The sequence below is a fragment of the Ammospiza nelsoni genome, chromosome 9 (assembly GCF_027579445.1).
Source record: "Ammospiza nelsoni isolate bAmmNel1 chromosome 9, bAmmNel1.pri, whole genome shotgun sequence".
Classification (NCBI taxonomy): domain Eukaryota; kingdom Metazoa; phylum Chordata; class Aves; order Passeriformes; family Passerellidae; genus Ammospiza; species Ammospiza nelsoni.
Window position 1 is genome coordinate 13,360,437 of NC_080641.1, and position 27,451 is coordinate 13,387,887.

General features: G+C 40.2%; 2 protein-coding genes across 3 annotated transcripts in view; one reads left to right on the forward strand and one right to left on the reverse strand.

The window, feature by feature from the left end:
• CDC73 (cell division cycle 73) overlaps window positions 1-27,451 on the forward strand; it is a 101,560-nt gene that overhangs the window by 34,715 nt on the left and 39,394 nt on the right. The gene's annotated exons all lie outside the window — the stretch shown is intronic.
• B3GALT2 (beta-1,3-galactosyltransferase 2) lies at window positions 18,441-26,364 on the reverse strand. 2 transcript variants are annotated; one of them, XM_059478649.1, is made up of 2 exons: window positions 25,877-26,364; window positions 18,441-21,224 (listed from the first exon to the last, which is right to left on the reverse strand). In XM_059478649.1, exon 2 carries the CDS (start codon window positions 21,090-21,092, stop codon window positions 19,824-19,826), a length of 1,269 nt encoding a protein of 422 aa, XP_059334632.1. In that variant the 5' UTR covers window positions 21,093-21,224; window positions 25,877-26,364; the 3' UTR covers window positions 18,441-19,823. The 2 variants fall into 2 exon arrangements, with proteins under 2 accessions (XP_059334632.1, XP_059334633.1); XM_059478650.1 differs by lacking the exon at window positions 25,877-26,364 and adding an exon at window positions 25,214-25,358.

A 27,451-nucleotide genomic window follows, 5' to 3' on the forward strand; every position in this document is an offset into this window, starting at 1 on the left:
TGAAAATGAGTTCCTATGTAAACCACAGTACAAGCAGGTCTGATTTCAGAAGAACTGGAGACTTGTTCAGCACCCCTAAGGTCAACAGCATTTCCCAGTCAGTATCAGATCTGGGGAATTAATTAATCAAAGGATTTTACTGTTAGTGCCCTCAAAATCTTTTGAGTTGGGTATAACCTCTGTAGTTGTTTTAACTGAGAGGTTGTTTAACCACCTCTGGTCTATCTTCAAAGGAATAGTGTGTGGTATGAACAAATGGAATTAATAAATCATGGCACTTTACAGACTGAGCCACTGGAGAGGAAGTGGTTGGGACAGAAACAATTAACATGGTGTGTGCATGTGTTTTATATAAAAGGCTTAAGAAAATGGATATGCTTTTGTGTGAAGAGGTAAATCCACAGGATCCTATAATTGATCATGAGGAATTTGTGATTCAGTGCCAAAATTCAGAATGGCTCTTTAGAGGCATATGGTGGAGTTGGATGTTGTCTCTGTGTTCAGATAAATAATACTTTTAAAAAGAAATAAAAACTCGATACATCTTTAATATTAGAGATGGAAGAGAGATACCATCTTATCCACATCAGCAGTTTTCTGTGTCATGTCCTAATCTCATTAAAATGTTGGGGAACAGTGGGATTGAGAGAGGAGTCAGCAAAACAACGAACTCTTTTGAAATGTTTGAAACAGGCTCTGAAGTGCCGCATAATTTTTGTGCAGCCTGTGCATAAGGTGGTTATTATTCCCAATGTGAGTGCAACAGCAGCCTGCCTACACCCCCACTCCCCTCTGCAGGCTGAGCAGCATTCTGTGAATTCTCTCTGTGCATCCATTCAGTTTTTAACCAGCAAGAGGAGGTGAGGAAAACTGTAATAATATAAAATCACAAAATTACATAGATTTGCATGGGGGGCAGATGTTTTTCCTAGATGGTACTTGAGGTAGGTACTTGTTTTTATTTGGTTTGTACATAATTTTTCACCGTAAGTATACTGCTCTGTAACTAATCCAGACATACCCATGAGGTCCTTGGTCCATTAGGGTTAAGGGCCAGGACATGACCATGAACGAAAAAAAATCTTTTAGCTGGAGAAATGGATGTTTCTCCAGAACAGTCTGCCAACAAACTAACACTGCTCTGGGGCAGCAGACAAGAAGGCTTTGTGTGTCTGTGTTACTCTAATGAGAGTGGATAAAATGCAACCAAGAGCTATTACTGTATTTTATATTTAAGGCCCACACAACAGTTTCAGTGGTTGGCATTTCATTGCCTCAGTTGTGTTTCAAATATTAAATTGCTTTCCCTTAAAGAGTTTTAGTGTAAATAGTGAAGCTGATACAGACCAAGAAAAATCACATACAAATGCTGCTTTCAAAAAAATGTGTTAGGTTGAACAATGGTGCAGTCGTTTTCTTTGGGATTGTAAGTTGTGTACATCTGTGCCAAGATATCTGATTGTTGTACTGCATTGCACAATAACTGCCTGGTTTGTTCCCTCTGATAGCTTTTCTTTCATGTTGGGGCTAAGAACTGCAACTTCAGCTAAAGACAGGGATGTTGTATCATCAGTCATGCCTCAGGAAGGTAGGCATTGCTGTGTGGCACCAGAGTGCTGCTGAACAAGAGGGAGCAGGAGCTGGAGCTGTGCAGCCTTGCCCCTGAGCCAGTGCCTGGGTCCTTGCTGTGTTGGGTCTCTCCCACTGGGCAGCAATGACAGAACCAGAGGGCACAGTCTCCAGCTACATCAGGGAAGGCATAGGTTGGATATTAGGAAGAAATTTTTCACTGAAAGGATAATAAAGTACTGGAATGCTCTTCCCAGGGAGGTGGTAGAATCACCATCTCTGGATGTGTTCAAAAACAGACTGGACATGGCACTTGGTGCTATAGCCTTGTTGAGGTGTTAGGGCATAGGTTGGATTTGATGATCTTAGAGGTCTCTTCCAACCTCATTATTCTGTGATTCTGATTCTGAGAGGTTGGAATGGAGGAGTGCCAGACAGGAGAACCCAAAGCATTTCTGAAGATACATTCAGTGATAGCTTTAGACATCCAGGAAGTTTTAGTTAAAAAGCATGAGAGCCCCAGGCATGCTTGGTCTGAGCTCTGAGATGACCTCCTAGACCTGTCCTGATGCAAAGCTGCATGACAGGAGTGTCTGTGCCAGCCCTAGGGCTATGCCCTGAGAAACTCATCTGCCATGCACACTGTGCACTAGGACTGGCATCCTTTATAAATGTTTCAGGAGTCACTCTCATTTGGAAACCCAGCCCCAAATTAAACTCCCTAGGACACTTCATTTGTGTTCTTTGGGTTGGATGTCCACCTTTACTTGAGTCCTGTATAGGGTTCTGCTTAAATTCGTTTGTGTTTTTCAGGTCTTTGGGTTTGTGTGTAGTAAGTTTTATAGGGTGCTGCTCAGTGCTACCAACTGAACCTGAGCTACAGATTTTTATACTTTGTCCTAAGAGTTCTGAACAATCAGACATCATGCACTGCACAAGCTTATTTTAAACAACTAGGTCAACACCTTTCCTTCTACAAATTATCTCCAAGCATCTCCTGAATATCTAACAGCTGCATCTTCACCTGACAGTTTTGGGGAAAGAACAGCTCTGCTGTTATGTAGGGTTGTAATTTATTCCCACCTACTGAAGGTGGTGTGAAGGTCTCGCAGACCCTGTGGAAACGAGCATGTGTCAGATGGGGGATCAAAAAAATTCACTTTAACGTACCTCCTCCTCCCTGCAGGTTATGAGTAGCCATCCTCTTGTCTTGCATTTAGAGTTTTAGCAAAGTTTTCAAGGTTTCTAGCACACTTTGTAATTCATAATACAGTAACTAAATCGGGATTGCAATTAAAGAAATTAACAATCCTCTGAGTAATTCATGTAACTGATGAGTCAAGATTTCCTTCTCTGGTCAGTTTTTGAGATTATACCATTGCCACCAGGCCATGTGACACTTTACTGCTTAGTTGTTTGCTTGTAATAGAGTAAGGTAGAATTCATTATTTGTGAAACAAGTTTTCTGCTTTTTCTACTTGGAGTACTTGCTTATAACTAACTTAGTGTCATAGTCATACCTTCTTCTGAGCTTGGAAAGTAGGGTAGCTTGTTACCTTAGCAATATCCATAGGAACAACCTCAGAGCCCAGGCTCATGCACAACTCACTCATGTCATTTACTACTACTTAGTTAAACTAGAGCACTCTCCTTCATGAGTTGTTTATAATTATTTTTATACATTCTGTGCTTAGTCCTTACTGTTGCCCTCTTTGAACACACTTAAGGATTGTTTTTTCAATTTGTGGACTGTGTTCTGGTGTTGTTCTTTGAAAGGTCCTCTTCCTTTCCTTTTTCTTGCATTTGTGGGTTTATTTTGTTGTTTAGTTGAGGTTTTTTTCCCTTCTGTTGAGTTCTTTCAGTATGTGGCTGGGAGTGTGTGATACCAGAGGGTGTCTCTATCTCAATGTGGCAGATTCTGTTCACAGGTACAGAGTTACTACAGCAGTGTGGTATGGGCAGGTGTTCTTCAGTCAGAATATGTAAGGCAAAGATAGTATTTTCTAAGTGCATTAAACCTGCAGAGCTCAGAATTTAGACAGAATTTTAGACGCAAGTGTTGATGAAATGCTGAGACAAGAGCCCTGGTTCTTAGTCCTTTGGGGGATGGATTAAAAATGATGCCATTGGGAACTATTTCCAGGTAGTGCAACATAACCAATGAGAAGATCCAGTTAGAACAGCAAAATAGAACATATTTTTAAGCTTTTTTGGCAGTTTCTTCTTGCACCACTTAAGAAGGTAATTGATTAAGAGTGACCATATTTAGGTGTTGAAATTTGTGAGATTTTAGTGTTCCATCTAAATGCAGGTGTTAATCTACCTGTGCCCTTTCTGCAGCCACACTTGCTGTTGAATCAGCATCCTCACTTTTAGGATGTCTGTAGGCCAAGTCCTGACTTACTCAGGTTTGCTCCTGGTGGTTCTGGCTAAGTCTGTTCAGTGCAGGCTTTCTCATGAGGTAAATGACTGCAAAGGCCAAATAATGAACTCTGCATTAGTTATGGCTCACTCACCTGGCATTGGGGCAGCAGTGCTCATTCCTCCTGGAGTGTACCTGTGCCTGTGGGCTGCTGGGCTGCCATCTGGAGCTGGATTTGTGCTTGCACTGAGCAATATGCTAGTGCTGATACCACTCACATCACTGCTGCTGCAAGGGTGGCTCCTGGCTCTTTATTCATCTCAAACTCAGCTGAGCTGAGGGAGTTGAGGTGAGATGTGTGTGTATGCAAGTGCATGTGGGCAGGCACTGAATGATGCATTGGCTGGTTTAATTCTCATTCACCACTTTCTCTGTTGGCCCTCTTTGTTCCCAAAAGGCTTGTGGGATTTTCTGGAGATTTTTGGTTTGGGACTTTTCTAAGTAACACAAGCCTCATGCAAATGGGACTTAACACTGAAGAAGGTGATCTGGTAAAAAGAAATCTAGTTCCTTACCTTTGTGAATCAATAAATGTGTAGTCTGAATGCAAATTTCTTGGAGAGACAAACATTTTTTATTTTCTTTTAAAATGTAAAAGGCTAACCTTGGATCTATGCATCTGTAGTACTTAACTGTTTTGAATAATGAGGGCTTGTCCAATGTACTTAAAACATCAAATCTGTCTAAGGCTGTTGGTAAATTGAAAGAAATTTATAAATAACTAGGAGAACAACTGTGTTTTTTGCAAATACATCATTTAATTAGCTGGCCTGTTGTTATAAGTGACCCAGACCCCAAGTGGGAACAAGTTATAGAAGTTTTATTGAGAACAAAAAAAATCAGTAAAGCAAAAGGGACAGTGCTGGGAGTGTGGCAAAATGCCAGAGGCTTGTGCTCAAAATGGTGTCTTCACCTTTTATCCCTGTGGTATTGCATCAGCTTTATGCAAATTTACTTTTGGTTTTACGTAGTCTCACCCTGTGTCACTCTTTTTGGCACCAGTGTGGTTTCATCACTGTGGTTATCAGGGTCCTCACTGGATGAAGTTCTCATTTCAGGTTATGTCTCAGAAGTTTGGCTAGCAACAGTCTGTCTGTCCAATGCAAACTCATGAACCCACACTGCAGCACACCAAACCATGCTGTCCTCATGTAAACCAATTTCACAACTAGGCTATTGTAACAGCATTAACCACTTTATAACATAGATCATTATCTTAATATTAACAACATTATAGTATCAATTCAGATAATACTTTGTGAAATCCAATTCCCGCTCACTTGTTCCTCACACCTATAAAACTCTTAGTTAGACTTTATCAAACGTGAATATTAACAAAGCATGTTTTTATTTCATCTTACATTTCCATTGCACTTGGCACATTAAGGTTGGGGAAGTCCAACTATTCAGCTGGTTTGCTGCTTTAAGAAACTTAGGATGTATTTTTGGAATTTAAATCTCTTCCTTTCTGTCTCTCCATGAAGATATATGAGTCAGTTTTGTGCATGAGCAAGAGATATGCTTTTAAAATTCAGTTCAAGTGCGAAGGAAAACTTGGTGTGACTAAGCAAAGTGATGTAGTGATGTGATAAGTTTGCTTGTAGTTAACTGTCAGTCTACTGGCTGTAAATGCATAGTACTTTTAATTTAGAATATTGTTAAAAATTCTAGATTTCTTCAAATGGGGTGGATGTCTCCTTGTGCCCTTCCTTGACCTGAAGGGAAGTGCAGCTGCTGAGTTACAGATGGGAGATTTTGGGTGGCTTAGTGCTGCTGTTTTGAGGAGACACAGAGAAAGCACTGCTTGCCTTTCACTCCCTGGGAGCAGTAATTCGAGGGTTTAATTTCCCTGGCCAGCAGTTTTCATAAAAGTTGACAAGGGCAATAATTTTCTCCAGGTTTTATTGAAATTGGAAACTAGTTTGGAAGTGTACTGTGGGAGAAGGGACGAGTGTTACTGAAGCAGACTGAAAAGAGGTGGGGTTTGCTGAGGCGGGGAAAAAAGCAACTCTGCTTTTGCTTTAGCATAGGAGACTTGAGGGTGCTGCTATTATGCAGCACTATCCATCAGCCCCCTTCCCAATTACCTTTGGTGTAAATCAGGCAAACAGATTTACATATAACTGAAATAAAAATGGAAAACAGTCATCAGTAAAGCAGATAGCCTGCCTGATTGTGTTTTATCATGGTTGCTAACTAACAAAAGACCTGTGGATGGAAAGGGCTTTATAATGATGTAAGACAAATATTTTGTAGCTAATAATACAGAGAATATATTAAAATAAACAGAACATATGCAGCTACCTCATCTGGGTCTATAAAAGCCTTTCTGTTTTAGGATGATGATGTGTGCTGTAGTAGATAATGATTTTTATAGTAGCTTTCATATGTATAATTATGTCTGGAAAATAATGTCAGGAGAAAGCTTCCAAAAATATCTGGACATGAACAGCAGGTGAAATGCAGATTAAAGTAGTAAAATACATATTAAAATCCTAAATGGATTTTAATGCTGTATTAGAAATTAAAATCTAAAGGGACTCTGAATTGCCTGAATTTTACATCTGATTTTGAAGGGTGGGTTTATAGCTGGCTCAGATTTCAAAGGTGAAGTTGTAGTAAGTAAATCAACTTCCTTGTTCATAGCTGCAATCTTTGGAAAACTCTTTTTTGCACGTTTGTTACAGTTCCCATTCAGAATAATGAAAGTGCCTAATCAGGCAGTTGGCTCACCCAAGGTGAGCTAAATATTTAATATGGGTAGCTTGCATATGTGTGCTATTGTAGTGCACAACAAAACCACAGATTCAGTATGTCTCTTATATTCCTTCCCCTGGCAGGGCTCAGCAAGACTTTTCATGTCCTTTTATTTTCTTCTCTGGAAAGCTGCCTGCACGTGGCTTGTAATGCCAAACACTCAATTGTAAGCCTTTCAAATATGAATGTGGGTATTAGATAATTTCAAAGAATGAGTACCATAACAGTAATCCATATGCAGGGAACATTTTACAGGTGGGAATTTGCAGCACACAGAAAATATTTTCAACTATTATTTTATTACTCCTTTATATGGAGCTGAGAGAAATAGACTATAAAAGGTAAATACTCAACATCGTCGAGGTTAAGATCCAGAATGGATTAAAGTTAAACACTAGGATAGTGTTACTAATATTAGTGTACTAATACTTGTGAAAGTTTTCAGTTATGAGTAAAAATCATACCTTTAAGGAAATAATGTATCTTTTTCTGATGCCTCTCCTAAGTGGAGTGGAAGTGATTGATTAACCTGACATTTAATCTTTGGCATGCTTCAGGGAGTTTCTACCATATGTTCAGTAAAGTGGTGTTTCTTTAATGAAGTCATATTTAAACTGTGGTGAAATGCATAGGAATGTATTGATACTTAATAAATGTGGCATAACTAAAGAGTGCTCACAGCTTATGATGATTTTTTTCCCTCTCCTCCCCTCTCTTTTTCTTTTTTCTCCTTTAAACAAAAGACTGACTTTGGCTCAAATAGGCCTGGCCAGTTTTCTCTCCCACCACATTCCCCAGAAGGAAGCTAAATTAATTCTGTCCATAAGAAGATTAAAAGCTGATGGGGTGGGCAGATGTTTGATTTTCTCAGGGGTGAAGGAAGTAGCATGAGCTTCTCTGGCAAGTCTGAAGATAATGGTGGTGGGAGGGAATGTTTTGCTTCTAGTTAAATTGCAGAAAGGCATTTATACCTTTCTGTAATACATTTCATGTGCTCTTTGACATTATCTTGCTGGAAAAATAAAGATGTATTCTGGGTTTATGTATTAGCAGTTCATTTACTCCAACACTGATTTGTAGTGAATCTGTTATGCTTCAGGATAAATGTAGGTGTTACTGTGAATTTTATTTGCTTTTTACTTCTTTGTTTTTCACTTTTAGATGTTTAAAACTCAGAATTTTCTTACATTATTTATATCTCAGTTAATTTTACATAGTTTAGTTAGTTTTCAGTTCTTTTGCTTAATATTCTAGTATTTTTATTTTCTGTTGATAAAGCCCTGACTGCAGTCTGGCTTACTCCTTATGACCAAGCTCCTGTTGGAGGAACTCATGGTGGACCCTGTGTGCTTTAGCAGAATTCACTGAATTCTCTTCCTGGAATTAACTGATTCTTAACCCCTGGAGTCTCATCTCTCTGTGGTGGCCTCCAGCCTGGTGCTGTCCTGGGAGCTATACAAGAATTTAAAATGACAAGTTACTTCCTTCCTCATCTCTGCATCCTCCTGGTTTCCAGGCTTGTTAAGGGATTTTGTGACAAATAAATAGGTTTCTGGAGGTGCCTTTGTGCTCACAAAAATGCAATTATAAAAAAAATAGCTGTGTAAAGCTGTGGGGTGAACAAAGCCCTCCCTGTGTCTGAAACGTGACCGTGGTTCTTCCTGGTAGTGTCTCTGTCAGTCAGTGCTCTTCAGGGCCTTGAAGACCTTGTGGAAATTCCTCCCAGAGTTCTGTTGTAGCTCCTGAGCTCCCCAAAGCGGGATTTGTTTCAATGGGTTAAAATCTTAATTCATATTTCATTTGTGATGAAACACATCAGGACTTGGCAGGGTAGAGCTGCTGCCACCTGAGCATGGCTGGGAGTCATTAGGAAGTTAAGAGGCTTCAATAATGGTCTGTGTTTTCCTGTTAAAGCAAGTACTTCATAGTTCTGCCATTCACAATCAACCTTTTCTCCTTAATACAATGGATGATGCAATCTAAAATGGCAATATACAAGTTTTCCTTAAGGCTATATCTCGATCAAGGCGCTCAAGCAAATTAAAGCAAATTACCAAAGTGTTCAACATCAACATTCATAAGTTATAATGCATTAAATTGCCATTGGCTGCTGATGTCTTTAGGAATAAAATTAATTTAGTGAGCTGTATGTAGTTTAATTTCCTTGCTTTACAGTGAGTGAAGGCCAATTTACTCCTGCATTGGAAAACTCACATGGGAATTCAGTGCATTTAAATTAATCTGTTTTGACTTCTCACCTTTCCTTGAATCTTGATAAACCTTCAGATCTTTGTTCTCCCATGAAGTTTGGGAGCAGCTTGCCCAGACTGTGATTGTGCTCCTCTGCTTGCTGGGGTCCCATTCCTTAGGGCTGTGTGTAGCCTACATGGGATTACAGCTGTGATCTGCACCAGGAGCACAAGTAAAATTCACTTGCTGCTCTTCTCTGCAGGCACTGATGGCTGGGTTACACAGAGCCATGTGTTTATTAACTAGCCTGCAGAGCCTGCATGTTTTTCACAAGGCACAGTTCAGGATCCTCTAGATGGACATCCAGCAGGAAATTCAAAGCATTCTAAGTTTTCCATAATGCACTTGTTCTGTGTGTATTTATAAAGAGAGTTAAGAATTGTAAAGGTATTTTTAACTTTGGGTTTTATTTTGGTTGGCAAGCACAAGGGTAATTTGTTTTGCTTTCAGTTTTATGTTTGGGGTGTTTAAGTTGAGAGAGGAATAGGAAATTAAATTGCTGTGGATGCTTAATAGGCTGTTTATTTTTGGGCATAGTCAGTGCTTTCACACTTTACCTCAATTGTCATTACACAAGAAAAAACACTCATTTCCAGTACTTAAACTGATGAATTGAAGCCTACCACTTAAAATTTGTCCACTTATTTACTTCTATAAGCTCTTTAGGGCAGAATATTTTCTCTTTTTAGTGCTTGTCCTGCCTGTGTATTTCCCCTGAAGTATGAGTTTGTGGGTTTTGCATCTTTTATCTCCCTGTTTAATAGAAAGAGATGTACTGTGCACTACTTACTCAAGTGTCACAACTTCCAATGTTTGTAATTACTGTCCATTATTCTGAAGGATTTCTATTGGGTTTTAAAAATATTTTCCATTTAATGCAGTTAGCAGCAGCAGAATAAATGTACTGATAATCTCTGCTCCCATTCTGCATGTGTGGAGGATGGTAGAGTCCTAGGTTACAACATCCCTATAGCTGAATCTGTGTATATTTTTCAGTAAAATATATTGGCCTTATATTTATCAGTAAATGGGGAAACTTGGGTAATATTTTTGTGACTCATTGGCTAAATTTTACCAACTGCTTAGTGAGAGTGTATTGGTAGTAATAGGTCCCAATCAACATTTATTTATATTTAGGTTTTTTTTGAAACAAGTAATTTTAATTTGATCTAATATAATCTAATGCCACTGTTAAGTAAAGAGTTGATCTGCAATATATGATCAGTTCTCTAAAGGACCAAGTGTTATTAGTAAGCTTTGAAAATGTTCTATAGAAAATTCAGAAACTGTAATTTGGTATTTATTAGAAACAGACAGGTTTGTGCCATCTCTGGGAGTCATTGGATTTTAAGGAGTTGGTGTTCAGTTGTTCAGAAGGACTAGTTAGAAGTTTCTCTGAGAACGAATGTTTAATGTGTTTTTGAGGTGTTTGGGTGAGGAGGGAGATTGTTATAGGGTTTGTACAGAAAATGCTTCATTTTTCATATTGCATCTTGTGAAGACTTGCTTCTAGTGGGTTACAGCACATCTGATAACTTGAGAAAACCTCTAGCTATGAAGAGGTAGTTGTAAAAGAGAAATAGGACAACAAGAAAAGAAAGCTTTATTAGCTTTATTGACAGTTGGGTTTTTTTTTTTTTTTGGCCTTCCCAAATCCAGGGACAAACAAATTCTTATCTGTATTGGCCACTGAAACAAATGAAATGCCAAATAATTTAGGTGGCTGTGGTGGGAGGCAGCCTTTTAATTTCTTTTTTCCTATGGCAACACATCTCATTGTCATCATTTTTCACTTCAAGTAACTGACAAAGCCAGTGTGAAATATGTTCAGCAAATATGTAAAGCTATTTTTGCTCAAATCTTAAAGTGTCACCAAAAAAACCCAAAACCACAAAAAGGAAATTGTCCAGCAGCTTGGGTTACACAACTGAACATGAAGAGAATGAGGTTCAGCAAGGCCCTTCAGCAAATGCAGAAGGTGCTGCACTGGGCTAGGGATAAGGACTGTGTGCAAGGACTTGGGGGTTCTGATGGATGGAAAGCTGAGCATGAGCCAGCAGTGTGCACTGACAGCCCAGAAGCTGAGCTGAATCCTGGGCTGTGTCACAAGCAGGGTGGCAGAGGGGAAGGGAGGGATTGTTCCCCCCTGAGACCCAACGTGCAGGGCTCATCCAGCTCTGCAGTGCCCAGCACAGGACAGATGTGCTGAGCCTCTCAGAGCAGGTCCTGAAGGTGCTCCTGGGGCTGGGGCTGCTCTGCTCCAGGACAGACTGACAGCTGCAGAGGAGAGGGCACTGAGGGGACCCACTGCAGCCTTCCTCAAAGAGGGAGAATGTCTTTTGACAAAGGCACACAGTGATAGGACAATGGAGAACAGTTTAAATAAACTAAATGGGGAGATTGAGATTTCAATTAAATGTTAGGAAGAAATTCTTCCCTGTGGGGGTGGTGGGGCACTGGAATAGGGTGCCCAGACAAGCTGTGGAAGAAGTGTGCATCCTTTCAGAGTGTGAGCATTGTCCAACTGCAGTTTATGTTACATTTAAACTGGATTACAGCTGTTTGTGCTGAAATGGGTGCACTTGGAACTGGAGCAGAAGATCTTTGCTGTGTTCTAGCCAGGATATATCATCATGGAGTGCTTGCTGCAATTCCATTGTTGTGAGAAAAAAGAAACAACACTTAATGCTCCTGAGCATCTGTTGTGTCATGAACATGCTGTGATTTATCTGTTCCATGGGTAAATCAGGGTCTGATGAATTCAAGGACTATGTTAGTGCTTCAGATGCTAATAGTATAAGTCCAGGAGAATATTGTGATAAGAAGTGGGGGAAAAACCCACTCTATCCATATAAAATATTTACAATGAAAACAAAAAAATAATACAAGGTTCGTAGGTTTTTTTTTTTTTACAGAATTGGAAGAGGTAAAACATTAATACTTCACTGGTTGTTATTAGAAGTCTCACAGGCATAACCTAAGTAGTGTTTCATAAAACTCTCAAATTATGGGATGTGTGCAGAAGATGCTACTTAACAAAAGTGTGCTCATGGGTGTAAATTCTTTTTAATGAATAGGAGGATGGGTAGGGTAGAAATGTCATTGTGTACTTTATTCTAGTTTTTCCATTCTGCTCTTCTAGCATGAAATTTGGACAATAAATCATTCAAATTACTTAACTTCTTCTAGTGGAAAATATGAAAATGGTGGAAGGGGAAAAAAAGAAAATTAAAATGTTTGAGGGATCCAGGCAGTGCACTTGTTAATGACTAGGACAGCATTATATTTCATTCAGGCTTAGTGCCTCCAAACTGTTGTCACAGGGCTGTCATTCCTTTATTAACATTAATGAAAGCTGGATATCTGAAGTTGTTTGCAGCATCCACTTCTCAACTGAATTTTGGTTAGGAAAAAAAATCGTACCTTTGATGGATGTAGCAAACAGATCTGCCTGCTTTTTTAAAAGGGGATATTTCACAGCTGGATAGTAGGCAGCAGTGACTACAGCTTGTAACTCAGAAAAAAATTAATTTTTAGTGAAGTAAAAGAATTGTGATTATCTATCATTCTTGCCCAATTTTTTTTTACCATTTTGAGAATTCATGGAAAATATTAGATTTCTCATTTAATCTGGATAACTTCCAAAATAGTTAAATCATGTAAAATTTGATCAAATAATAAAAGCAAACTGCTACATCAGGTTTTAAAGATCATTTCAGATTTGGAAGACAGAATTTTGTCATGCCATAAATAGAGATGTTATTTATAATACTTTACTGTTGAAGGTACTTCTGTATAACAATAAGGGTGATTTCTGGGGGTTTGCTGGATTTTGGTTGGTTTTTGCTTTTTCTCTTTGGTATACCTTATTGTAGGTACAGCATAGGCTTTGTAATTTGCTTTTTGCGCGATAGAGGTGTCAGTTGTTATCTCAGGTATGTACGGGTTATTTACCTTTATGTTAGAGTCCTGAGTAACATTAAGAGCACCTCTGAATTGTCTAATTTCTTTACATTTTTGGGACATAAAAATATTATCCTTTTCTGCACTAAAACCCAGTCAATAAAATACAACATTTTAGATTAGTTAAAGATGATGCAATGGGAAATTGGTTCTCTTCATTCAGAAGGCTGGATAATTGAGCTGAGTTTTTATGGCAGCAAAAATCGATGTCTTGGTGGACTTCGAAAGAATTCCTATAAAAGGACTGGCATTTGCATTAAGTAGCAGCACTGAATTTTTGACTGAGTCACAGATGGTACTTTCCAGTGTTTCTTTTTTTTTGTCGTCATCTTGTATCAACCTGGATGTTGGGGCAAAACAGGTTTAAAATGTGATGTAAATTGATGCTGCTTTTGCAAGTGATGACAGTGACACAAATCCTGAATGAAACCTGCAAGATTGTAGGTTATTCTTAGTCTCAAAATAGTTCTCATGCAGGGTATATTAAATATTTAGAAAAGGCAGTGAGGAAGGTTTTAGTTTCCTTCAGTGTCTTGTCTAGTACTTTATTAACAAAGGATTTCTTGTGGCAGTTGGTTTTTCTCGTTATATACTTGGAGCCTGATTGAGGTGTGGGAACACTTGGCCTTTCCAGAAGAAAAGATGTGGTGAGGTTGTGGTTTTTCAAGAGTGTGAAGGGATTTGGTGGTTTTAGGATGGCATGGATGTTTTTAATTTTTAATTTAGTATAAAACTTTAAGAAGTGTTAACAGCAAAAGAACTGTGAATACTTTACCTTCTGAGGGCTTTTTTTGTGTTGAAAGATTTTCCTAGATCTTTGCAAGCATGACTTTTTCTTATGAAATCTGAATTTTTGTCATCTTGGGAAATTTTTAAAGATTTCACACTGTTTCCAGTATTTTAATCTTTTTTAGTTGAAAACATTGCAAGACATTATCAAAGCTGGTATCCTTAAAATGTTAGGATGACAAACATGTTTCACACACTTCACTTTTTAATGAGGTAAAGAAAAAGAGACTTCTCCATTATGCCCACACTGAGCATCTGGGGGATCAGAGTGAGTGGTTCACAGAATATTCCTATTAAACAGTTGAAATGCCACTTATTATTAGCTAAAGCTAAATGGGCTAATAGAAGGTGGAGGCGTTGCTGTGATGCCCTTGTCCTCAGAGCACACTGTGGATTCCTCAGTGCCCTTTGGCCTCACTGAGGTACAACAGCTTGCAGTGTTTTGGTATTTAAAAAAGTGTGTAGTGGTTACAAACTGATAGAGATTGTATAAAACCACCAGTTTTTTCCTCGTCCTCTTTGCTTCAGCAAATGACATCTTGAAGGTCAGCAACAATTCACTCCACCCTTCAGAAAGTGGGTTTTTTCCTCCAGCCTTGCCAGGCTAATGAAAGCCCTTTGAGAAAAATCCCATCAAAGATTTTAGCAGCCTGGACTTCTCCAGCCTGGACACTGCTCAGCTTAAACATTCACATGGAAACCTTTGAGAGTACATAAAGCTTTAAGCCACCAGCACTCCCTGAGCTGGGGGGACTTTTTTTTTTTTGAGTGGTAATTCAAGGTTACTGTCTTGGTCAGAACCTTTTGACCAAAAGTGCAGTCTTGAGAAAAGTGAAGGGAATGGTTCACACCCTGTGGTTATAGAGCAGTTAGCTCATGAACCAAAATGCATCATTACTATCATTCAGTTAGTGTTATCAGGAAAACTGTCAGGTTTAAATGCTTAAGAGAGCTCTTGTAACTGTTGCCATGGCAATATCAGAAAAGCAACGTGGTAATGTTCATCCATATCCCATATTCAGTTAAATTCCTTTGCAGTCTTTTAACTGTGAAAAGAAGGCACCATAATATGTAGCAGGCTCTGTTTCTTTTGAGCTGGAACAAATGAAGGCTCAATTTAACTCTTTATGTGAAGATGAGATACAAATCCTAGGCACAAGTGATCTCATTTGCTTTGCTCTTGGTTTGCCATGTACTGTGTGTAAAGTACTCTCTGTGGAGTTACTGACTTGCTGTTCATGCCATGGTGTCATGACTTGGAATTTGGTTTGGGCTTTAAGAAACCACACACACTGCAGTCACAAATGAAACGTTTTGTTAGAAGAATGGATTTACCTCATATGTAAATCTTCCCTAAGTGCAGAAGTGTGGACACTTATGACTAGAATTCCAGATCCTGCTTTCTCATTTGGCCTCAGTTTTCTAATGCTTTTCCCTGCCACTGAGCCTGCCCTGTGTTTCCAACCTGTGTGGTGTTGATCAGCTGTGCATTTTTAGTTTCACTCTTCTGTTTTCTGACATTCAAGCTCCTTTTTCACTGACTTGCTGCAAGAAGTTGTTTTCCAGAGCCCTCCCCCAGCCTCCTGCCCTGGAAAGCCTTTGTCTGCACTCTTGGTACAAAGCAGAGCCCACGTCCTGTCCTTGCTGACCTACATTTGCACAGTGCAGCATTTCAGAGCTGGTCATGCAGCTCCCCTGCCTCCCTCGTTCCCTGGGGCTGCCCATAGACTGGCTGGGGAAGGGGAGGCAGGGCTGGGTGTGCTGGAGATGAGATCTGCAGGGAGAACAGCCAGTGCCACGTCCAGTACGTGTGCTCAGCAAAGGGGTGATACCGTGCCCTAAGTCACATCGTGCTCTGAAAGGACAATCTGAAATGAAAAGGACAGTAATGCTTTTCACTAAGAGGTGCAGTTCTCAGTGTAACTGAGTGATTGTCCAATATTTGCTTATTTGTGCTATTTGACAGCAAAAGAGGGATTGAGAAATAGCATCTGAAATTGGGAAAATATGGCAACAACAAGTGATGTTTTTGCAAATCAGTTACAAGCCTGTTCTTTCCAAAAGCACAAATGGAAGAAGCAGTAGTTCCTGTATTAGCATCTTTCCCCTCCCTTTCGTTTCCTCCTAGGAAGTTTCCATGCATTGCAATGAGCATTCCTTCAAGGGAAAAGGTTTTCTTGCCCTGTGGGATTTTGTAGGTATTTTAGATTGATGTGTGATTAGGGACTGTGTTAACACATCAGGAAAGTAAGTGGGAAGAGGGAGGCAGTCTAAAGTAATGGCCTTTAGGTGCTTCCCTCCCCTCCAGTGCCTGATTTAGCCTGGGCTTGGAGACAGTTAATGCATGTCTTAACATGTTGATATATTCTGAAAATATTTTGTAAATGAGGACTGACACGTTTAATATTACTGCACTGCAAAGAAAAGCAGATTCTAAATTGCTGTTCTAGTAAGGTTAACCTGAAAAGCAGTCTGTCTCATCTCTTCTAGATCACTGCCATCCCATAATTTAAGTTTATAAATTTAAGTGAAGATCTTAGTGGGCACTGAATTTTCTCGCAGAACAACCACTGATGCTTGGAAGTACCTTGACATGTAATTTTTAAAATTTAGAACAACTGCAAACTTTACCCATGAAAGATTTCTCAGTGGCTGGGGCTGGGATCAGTTCTACTACACCAAAAGCTGTAGTTGCACATTTTGCATTCTTAGTTCTATTGGTGTGGGATGTGCAAATATCTCACACCACTGATTTGATTGGAGACATGAAAGGAACAGTTCTGTTGTTCAATAACAACTTTTTTTGTGGGACTTCCTTTTGGTCCTATAGTATCCAGGCATAAATCTTTGTTAAGCTGAAAGTTAAATAAATATGGGAAAATGATGGAATTCCAATTTCTGGTTCTTGTTACCAGGCCAACTTTTCTAAGATTTGTTTTTTGCCAGAATATTGGTGCTGAGAATGTCACGATTTTTTTCTCCCATCCTAGCTTTTGAGCCATTATGACTTTTTATATTTGTTTTCATCCTGAAGCAGACATACAGAGAAGTAAAAACATTTAAAGCAAGTATTATACAAACTCTTGTACTTCTGTATTCAATGAATAGTTATATTCTTTTTTTTTACTGCATTGCAGACATGTTAGAGTTTTTAGCTACAAGTTTGTATGCTATGGGTAATGAGAAATGTTTTTTTCTTGCTGTATGGGGAAAGGAAGTGAGAGAACTTGTCCAGGCTTTTAATGATATAAATAATTATTGCACTATTTTTAACATGAACTGTTTTTATATTCTAGTAGAGTGAGCAAATAGCTTAAACACAAGCTAGAAAACAGTAAAACATTCAGAGAAAAGAATGTAGTGTTCATTCTGTAATTGCATATTTCATCACACAAAATGATTCCCTTTTGTTTCTGAAAGCTTTGCAACAAATTGGGTAAGAAAACAGTACTTGGATGCAAATGATTTTAGTAGCCTTTGACCATCTTGATAAGGATTCAAGTATGTTTATAGAGTGGTTTCAACTTACACCCAAACATTAATACAAATTTAAAAAATCACGTTGGACCCTTAAAAGGGCATTAAGAATGGCTTTTTATTTAGCATTCTGGTGCTCCTCACTAGTCCTGTGAGTAGCAGGAGGTTTGGTATGCTGAACTCATGGGCACTGTGCTGTGATTCTGCCAAGCTTGGGCAGATCAACATTGTGTAGGAGCTCCAAAGCCCAGCACCCAAGAGGTGGTTTGGCTGCCAAACTTGATGATGCCAGTGCCAAACTATTTAAGATTTAGTATTAACCTCTTGGACTACACCCAGGAGCCAGAAGAGCATTTAGAACTAGCCAGAGTTGGTAAAATCAAGTGCATCACAGTGGAGCTGGAAAGTGCCAAGGGCTGGGAGCAGGCTGAAGTCCTCTCCAGGAGGCTGGAGTGTGTCCTGGACCACTTATGGCATTGGACATGTTCCAGAGCTCAGTCCCTTGCAGCAGCTGGTTCCCACACCCACTCTGGGGTCTGGAGCTAGCACTGCAGGGTAGAGCCTGCTCCAGTGCCCTTCTGCCAGGTGCCTCCAGCTGGGAGCCAGCAGCACATGGGCTGGGGAGACCTGCACTGGGGGCTGAGAGCACACTCCCAAACATCTGTCCTGGGCAGCTCTCTCACATGAATGCCAACAGGCATCGTGTAAACCCAGTGTATGAACTTGTAGTTTAGTCAGAGAAATCTCTGCAGAAGAGAGTTAATACTTTTACTGGTGTTTGTTTTCCCCAAACCAGACATTTATGTTACTTCAGGTGTGATGAAAATGCAGAAATTTACAATTAGCACACCCCAAATACAACAGAGGAAAAAATTTAGTGGAAGATCACAAAAAAAATGGTGTTGAGCAAATTCCCATCTCCACCTTCTGGAGGACCTGCTGGAGTTGTTTCAGAGGTGCATCCAGGGCCTTGCAGTCTGTTCATGTGAGGAACATGTGAGAGTTCCTGCAGACAGACAGCCCTGAGAAGAGCTGCTGAGAATGGTCAGTAATATGATTTGCCTTCTCATTACAAAGGAGAAAACCCTGCTGTGATCTCTGTACTGTGCATGAAAACCAGGCTTCAAAGACTAGGGAACACTAGAAAAATCTAGTAATGCTAAAGTTAGAAATTTCTTTCTTCCTGAGCAGCTTTCCCAGAAAAAGTAAAATCTTAAGACCATAAATATAATCAATTTTATTAAATAATAAAAGTACATCAAATATTTGTATATTCTCCAATTAATAAGTCCCAGTCAAACAGAAAACTAATTGCAGTTTGATCATTTGCTGATGATCAGAGGTGGGTATTGCTTACCCTGGCACTGTGACAAGCAGTAATAACCTGAATTTGATACAACTCTGCTTAACAGTTGGAAAATAAGCTTTAAAAGTTCTGTTTGTTAGAAAACTGCAAACCTGTAAATAGATTTAACCCACTTCTCTCAAATTGTTCTCAGTGGTATGTGTTGTGACTTTAAATTGCTTAGGCTTTGTTCCTGCCCATCTTGTTGGCTGGAACTCTCAATCTTATTGTGACCTAGTTTTCCCCACCTATAAACTCAGGTGTAGGGCTTAATTTTCTCCAGCAGATGTACTTTCACTTGGCTGAGCCTTGCTTTTTGTCAGACAGGAAAGAGCAAAACAACGTTTGATTAATTTTCTCCTGCTTTGCAAAAAATGCAATTTTGTCAAGAATGGTGCAAGACTGGAACTTATGTTTTACATTTCTCATCAGCCTCTGAATTACCTTGAAGTTACGTAGGGAAATTAATAGCAGATCCAATGAATTTGCATGAAGGTTCCAAGTGGAATGAATGTTACTTGGCACCAGATCTTAGGAGCTTGCCCTGTGATTTCTAGAGAATGGAGTGACTTTCAGTCAGTTCTTTGTGGACTGAAAGTTGCATCCAGATCACCGCTTGCATTTCTGACGCCAATGTACACAGCAACTTTGCAACTTTGATTTCATTTATCTCTCCTTCCAAACCAAATAAGCAAACTTCTGAAAACTGGACCTACTTCAAGGGAGTACATTCTTAGTGCTTTAGGATTTATTGGTAGTGTCTTACTAAATTGTGACATTGCTAAATGTGTGATACATTAAAGTAGTATAATAATTGTCATGTGGCATTTGAAGGTAAAACTGATCTGCCCTTTGTGCATTTCCTTAGTTTTTAATTTTCCATTTTATAGCAGTTCTGGATAATAAGAAATTACATGGAAGAGAACTAGAGCTATGAATGCACTCCTTAAAATAAAAATTTTAGTGTGGAAAATATGCTCAGTTACATTTTACTGGCACATAAATCAGAAATTGTACCACCAAAGTGTGCATGCTTATTATTGCATGTTAACACAGAAATCCTTATATACCATCTTGTCTTTTTTATTAATCTCGAATTTGCTGGGAAAACCGTTTGGTTATAATTTCATCATACTCAAGAGCTATAATTTTTTTTTTAACTTAAAAAAATAATTTCCCTCCTGCCCTGTGTGCTGGGCTCAGAACTGGGGCTGCTGGGTGTCCCTGTTTCTGTACACGTGCCGTGGGCCCTCAGTGCAGCCTGCGGTGGCGGAACCTGCCGGCCTTATCTTTGGCCGCGTTGGCGCAGGCGTTGTGCTTGTTCTGCTGCAGGTGGTTCCAGTATTTGATCAGCTCGCTGGGTTGGAACTGATGGGAGGTAATTAGGTGGCTGTATTTACAGCTGGAGTAAGAAACTCGCCAGTGATTGAAGACAAACTCGTTGGGTGGGGGCATGGGGTCAATCCGCAGCTTGGCGAGACAGATCCCCACGTACACGTCCTCTAAGTGTAAACGTCTGATGCTTAAGGAGACCTTAAAGATCTTTTCTGCTAAGTCTCCAGAAAAAACATAACCAGTTCCAGAGCAAAATACAGGGTAACGTTCACTTGGATACAAATCAGGTGGCATATACCACTTGCTATCCTTGTTCCTATTAGGTGCATAACCTCTCATTAAATAACCTGTAAAATACTTGTGCCTTGGAGGAAGTTCTGGTTTCAGAAGCTTGTGTATTAAATACTCAGTATTGACAAACATATCACTATCAGTTTTCATAACATACGGAACATGTGGACAGTAGGTTGCAACCCAGTTCATTCCCATCAGAGTTTTTATAGTTAAATTATAGTAGGTGTCAAAGTATTCTTGTTGAATGATGTCGTGGTACTGTCTGCTTTCCTCAAGGATGGTTCTCTGGAGGTATCCATCTACCTTGGTGCTTAAGCCCAACAAAAAAATCCGCACAATTTGGATGCCAGGTGTCAGGCTCTCATTGCCCCAGGTCTGTCGAATTGCTTGTCTGGCCTCCACCTGGCCTGGCTCTGCAGCTATGAGCAGTATTAGAAAAGGGGTTTTTTCCTGGCACTTGCCAGGCTCGTTGATGATGTATCTGAAATGATAGGAAGTTGGGTGCCCAGTGCCTTTCTCGTTGTAAATACTCCCATTGGCACTGAGGGTGTTTTCCAAACCGGTGACTCCCTGTGGGGACAGATCCGTGTTGTTGGGGTTGGTGACTGTCGGGGGCCGCAGTGTCTGAGGCACAGCATCTCTCCACACGTTCCTTAGAGAGCTGTGGTTGGTCTCACTTTTTGTAGATCTGAATCCTCGGATGGTGTAAGACATGGGGTTTTCTCTGAATCCAGCTTTGCCTGGCAGCCAGTCGTGGTGGTTAAAGAACAGAAACATGGCAAAAAGAAACACCAGAGAGACCAGGCCGATGAGATGGGTGCGAAACAGAGACCTTTTGGTATTCCAGGTCATCTTTGCCAAGCAGCAGTGCCGTCTTCTCCACTGCAGCATGTTGTAAGGATCCAGTGATGGGATGTGAGACAATGCTCAAGGAAAAGGCTTTTCCAATTGGTTTAGAATCCACTGCTATTCTTTGGTATTCATTTTCCTTTGAGTTGAGCAATCGTCTGCAAATGGCTCGCTCTGCAAAGAATAAAAAAAAATCAGACATCTTTCATTTTACACACTTGTAATAGAAATGGTTACAAATAGAAACTAGATATAAAATTGAGTTAAATTTACTTTTTCAAAGAACAGCCCATGTCAATGGAAATAAGATTTGACTGAGGCTAAAAGCCAACCTTGTTTTATGATTTAACTTGATTTGTTAGCTTTTAAAAATGCTTTTTGCTTGGTAAAAGTTTCAACAAACGTTCTGGATACCAAAGATAAAGAGGCAAAAAGAAAATGGATCATATTAGCAGGAAAAAGTGTGAAGCAGATGTAAATAGCTTCATATCCATGGCTGTGAAATCCTTGTAGGGTGTTTGAGAAGGACTGAATGAGAAAGCCTTGCTGGCAGATGGAAGGTTTAATGGCATTAATTAAAATTGATTTGACATGCAGAGGCTGGGATGGCTGACAGTTTTCCAGCCCTTTTTGCAGACCGGCGTGCCTGGTGGTGGGACAGACGGCGATGGCAGAGCTGTGTTAGTCGCAGGACACTCCCTGGCGCGGCTCCACCAGCCCCACTGTGCAAGGAAGGGCACTGAGAAGATGCACCTGTCAAAATTCATTTTCAGGGTCCAGTAAGCTCACTGCACAGCCCTCAGATGCTAGTGCAGGATGACATTCCTGGTCACTTCTCAGGCACCTTTCACCTTCTACTCTGCATTGGAGAAAACATTGGATGGAGCACTGTGCTGTGGTGCCAGCCTCAGAGGCAGCTGAGTTAAAATTAAGTCTTGATGTTGAGTAGACAGAGATCTTGGGTAGTGATCATGTTAACAGGAAATAAAACTGTTCAGGACTAAGTTTCTGGCCAACAATCTGATGATCATGATATTGGGTTGGGTTTTTTCCCCCTCTATAAAAGTATATGTAAGTACTGCACATAGTAGTTGGAAATTTCAAGTATTCTGACCAGCAGCTGTAGCTGTAGGAAAAAGTGCCAAAGTAGTCTGTGCTTCATTTTCTCTTAAATTTTTGTTCATATTCAGCAGTAGAGTCAATATGGCAGCTTCATGATGCTGCATATTAAAAGCTGATCACATCATCTCGTAAATGAACTTTCACTGTACAATAGCAATTCGTTTGTGATTTTCAATTTGCTCTAATTTATTCCTGGGCCCTAGGGTCTTGTATAGGAAAAAAGGATGACAGTCCATAGAAAATGCTGTTCCTAATAGAAATATGCGATTTATTAATTGCTTCGCTATCTTCTTAAACCAATATTTGGAATAATTTGTGCATTTAAAAACCAAGTGATATGTTACATGGGAAATTACAGAGTTTAACGCCCTAAGGGAGTAATTTGAGATGTGAATCGAATAATAGGGTATTAAGCTGTACGTGTGTGATGCAACATTGAGTTGCCCTGTTCACCAAAGGGAATATTTGTGTTTCGGAAGGGTGGGGGAGAGGGGTTCTCCTGATGTTTATTTTACTCACTGCCGGGATCTTTACCGTCACCCTCCGGATGAGCGGGAGCCGCCTCTCGGCCCGCCGCCGGCCCGTGACCCCGCCAGGGGGCGACGCTGCGCGCCCGTGTGACGCGGGACGGCGCGCCGGGGTCCTGCGGGAGCGCCCGAAAGGCCCAGGGCGCTCCGGCGGCCTTCGTGCCTTTGGCTTTAAAATCTGATTTTCTTATTTAGCTATTCGGGGCTGATGCCGCTTCCCGGAGACTCAGGTGTGCCTATAAAAATCATAAACCCTTGTGTCTAAACTAGTACAGGAATTAACCTGACACTCCATGCTTGTGCTGCTTTTACCTGAATATTGTTTTTATGTAAAAGAAAATAAGCTCCAAACGTATGCTACTCGTGTTTATGTGACCATTTGCACCTGCTTTTCCCTGCTGGAGAAACAGAAGCTTCCCCTCAGAACTCGTAATTGTTAGTTTGTCTGCAGTGTGCAGTGAGTTGTAGATGAACGCTCAGCTATTGGGGAATATCTCTGTAATAAGCAAACAGAAATGTTACTTCAAAGGATAGCCCCGATGTCACGGCAGTTCATTGTTTGATTGGAGGGCAGCAGTGGGAATGTTTGGTTAATTATTGTTCCATTGCATGCCTTCACAGTTTAGGAAGAAAATCAAACCCAGAATTTCTCCACTGTGGAGTAGCAGCTAGAACTCAGATTAATTTTGTCACACTGAATTGTTCCACTTATAAAAACTACAGTCATTAGATGGAAATACTTCAGCAAAAAGTGCACTGCATTACTAATCTTTGTTTAATCTGAGGCAGTGTTTTGATGAGCACCTACTTGGGTAAGGCAACAGGCAAAAGTGAGAATCTTAAGTTATATAAATATTTGTGTAAACTGGCAGGGGTTTGCAGGTTCTGTGTTTCCCTGATGCACTGATGTCCCAGCACAGGCACTTGCAATGGCCGAATCCTTTCTTTATTAGGCTGCATGCTTACATAATGCATATGAAAATAAGTTTTACATGAGGGACAGATCTAGAATCAGAAGACATTTTAAGAAAGTCATATTTCCTTGATATTTTTTAATGTAGTTGTTTGATTTTTCAAGGTAGGAGTGCCTTAGAAAATCTGTCTCTGTTTGCCCTTTAAAAAGGCATTTCATGAATAGGGAAAGCACCCACATTTGTGTTTCAGCTTTATAGAGCTATTGACTGGAAAAACCCAAATAACGTGGGCTCATTTTCTTTCCAGTTGTGTGTAAAACATTTCAAAATATACAGTGAGGTGTTAAGCATTGAAAATACAGCAACAACAATGGCACCTTTGAAAAAAATACTACATGCTAGGGTGTCTTGTTTAAAAACAATGTCTAAAACTCTTAATAGATATTAAACCCACCATCTAGTTCTATAATAAAAATATTATTTTCTCTTATTTAATTAGGGTTGGAGCATTAGGTTTTTTTGCTCAAATACTTAAAATTCCATTTGACAGAATGGTTATGAGTAGGCACCAACTATTGACAGTAGATAAGAAAACCGAAGTACAGCAGAGGGTCTCTAGAACACTCACCTTGTCCTCGGGGAGTGTGTTGTAGCATGTAACTGCATTCTGGAGATGTTATTTGTGGTAATGCTGCTTCATTTTTGGCACCTGGCAGTGCAGTCACTGATGCATTATCAAATGCCAAATACATAAACTGTGAATGCCTCTTGAATTTTTATTTGTGGTCTGTGCTCTGCTGGTGTTTTGGTTCCTGGTACTTGCAGTTCTGCTCTATAATTACAGCTTTGAAAATTGAAGCATTCGACTTCCTATTCACACGTCTTGGATTTTCATATTTTGATTAGCTGTGTGGGCAAACTCTTAAATTAGAGGGAAGAGTTCAAAAGGCAGCCAGAGTCTGTGTTCTGATGAACAGCAGTTGCATATTGGGCCTCATTTAATGTGCCTGGCTTCCCTTACGAGCTCCATTAATCTTCTGCACAAAACAGTATTTGGGATAAGGTTTGATGTGCAGCTTTTTAAATGCCTGATACCAATGCCTTACATTAACCAGGTGTGCTTCTCCTGGAGTGTTGCCTTAAGATACATTTTTTGTTGTTGTTTTAAAAGTTCTCTCAAGTGACTTTATATTCTAAATGTCTTAAAACTGATTTGAAACCGGTGTCTGATGTATGCTGCATCCCTTGCTTTGTGAACTCCTTCCAGCTGCAGTTGTTTTGTTTCATGTTGGCATTGCCTTGGGCAAAGAAAGCACATTTATATTGACATATAATGATTTATTATGCCTTATTGGAAGATTCTGCAGATAAGCACTTTCTTTATGTAGTGTACTGAATTGCTATAGATTTAGGTCTTAAATTTTTATTGCAAATACTTACCTTTTCTTTTGTCACTAGTGACAAAGTATTTAAATTTCAACAAAAAATAGGAATGAATGGCAATTAGATGGAATGTCATTTTACAATCCAAGTTAAACAGTCAGTGTTTTCATATTAAACAGAAATTGCAGTGATGGCAGGAGATAAGTTACGTGCTTACCATTTTGAGTGTGTAGTCTTTGAAGGTTTCCTTTTGGGATGTCAGGGAGGCTGATGTTACTTGTAAATCGTGGTGCCTGATTGCACTGCTGATGGTTTAAATCATGCCCAGTCTTTTGCACGCTCCCAATTTCTGCTTGGCTGCTAGTGCCCTTGTGACATTTTGCTTGTGTTTGGGGGGCAGAAAAGCAGGTGTAAAAAGGGCTGAGGGGACTTGTAAGATAATGTCTTTTGACTGTGTGGTCTGTTTTGATGGTTCAGTGCTCTCGATATGTCACATTATGGCCATTTTACCATGCTTTAAGATTACTTCAGATTAGGATTAATTCTGACCTAGTTCGAGAGGATTTCTAACTGGTTTTTCTGTATTGGAGGGGTTTGAGTTTTTAATTTCTCAGTTAAAAGCAATCATTACGGGAACTCCATTATCCCTTTAATCCTTCCTCTCCAGCCACAGCAGCCTTGGCAGACTGTGAGCACCGCATTTAGCCAGTGGAAGGGAGTGACATTGTGCTGGGGGAGAGCAAAACCTGCTAGAATTCTTTCTCCCTGCTCTGAGACGCTGTTATCTCAGGGCTCTGCAAATTAGGAGCGATCATTATCTGCAATGGTCGAAAAGGTAACAGACAAGCGAATGAACATCACACACAAGGGTTTGACATACCTTCCTTGGTCAGGCCATTTATGGTGCAGGATTATACCCACAGAAAATAGTTTGGGCACGCCATCACTTCAGCAAAAAAGATGCTCTCGACCATGCGCACATCCCCCAGCAGCAGCAGCAGCCCTGCTTCCTGCGCCCGCCGCGCTCGGGATCCGCTCTGTCCATCTGTCTGTCCGTGGCCGTGTTACCTTCCCGGCTGGCCGGCGGCGTCCTTGGCTCGGGGCTCGCTGTTCATGCTGCACACAAAGGACGGGAGCCGGGGCTGCTCTCACAGCCGCTGCCTCGCGGCTCGGACAATGCGGGGCTGTGCTCTGCTCTCCCCAGGATCCATATTCCTGCTGGAAATGTTCGCGGGGAGCGCCTCACTTGGCTTCGGTAATAGGATCTCCCTCTGCTCCTTCCTTCATTGTTGCTAGGCAGTAATAGAAATGGTTTGGAGTTGTTTTAACCCGGAATCGCGGTGTATAAAATCCATTCCGTAGTTCTCGAGCTGCTGCACAGGGCAGGCAGCAGTTTAAATGTGGGCTTTGACAGATGCTGTCTTCTGACAGAGCAGAATTTAACGTCACTGCTTGGCTGAGTCCCACGTGATTGTTTGCATTCATTTTGACTCAACCCGAAGGCAGACAGGAAGCTTTACAGGCTCCTGCTCTTATTTGATAAATGATACGTACTCAGTTCGTGCACACTGATAGGTGAATAGTATCAAAATTGTATGTTCATTAAGTGGAAAATTGAGGGTTTTTACAGATTGTTTTCACTTTCCCTTGACCGTGCAACTTAGATTCTCTAGGAGATTTTTAATGCTAGATGTTTTAGTCCCATATTCCAAAAGCTGTTCTGCAGTGCAAGGGAATTAAAAGCCTTTAAATGCTGAAGCTTGATTTAACCCATTTGTCTCTCTGGGAGTACAAATGGTCTGTGCCTTCACGCCAAAGAAAAGACAGAAGTGCCTTTCTTTGCTCATGTTTCCTTTACACATTCTTACTCTTTAAAAGCTGCTTTTTGTTATCTGAGGTTATTCAGTTGGGCTGATCAACACTGATTTATAAGCACATGCTGTTAAGCTGCCTCTCTGCTGTTAATAGCTTTCTGCTATGGTCTGGCATTGCAAAGTCAGGGGCACTTCATTTCAATTATTGATGAACCTAAAATGTCTTTTGTCTGTTACAGACATACCATTGTCATAAAATTTATCTTTTTGGTCCTAAGGAAACCTGTGTTACTTTCATTTCTCTCCTTTCAGTGACTGACCCTTCTGTGCTGAAGCATCTTATTATATTTACTATATAAATAAAATACCATAATACCTGAGAAAACAGAGACCTAGCAGCATACTTACCCAGGTATTTATTAGTCACTCTGTTTGCCCACTCAGTTTTGAAAAGCTAATGACTGGCTCTTTAGAGCTTTTTTTTACAAGGAGTTAAGAAACTGTGACTTATCTGGTGTGTCTGATTCGTAGTGGTGGGGGTGGGCACGTCCCTTACTGGGAAATAAGGCTTCCCCAGGCAGTCAGTGTGTTTTATTATTCTAGATGCATAATATGATAGTTTACTAGAAACATAATCAGAT

Excerpts from the sequence above, each read along its gene's own strand:
- B3GALT2 (XM_059478649.1), bottom strand. The coding sequence starts at position 21,092 with ATGCTGCAGTGGAGAAGACGGCACTGCTGCTTGGCAAAGATGACCTGG.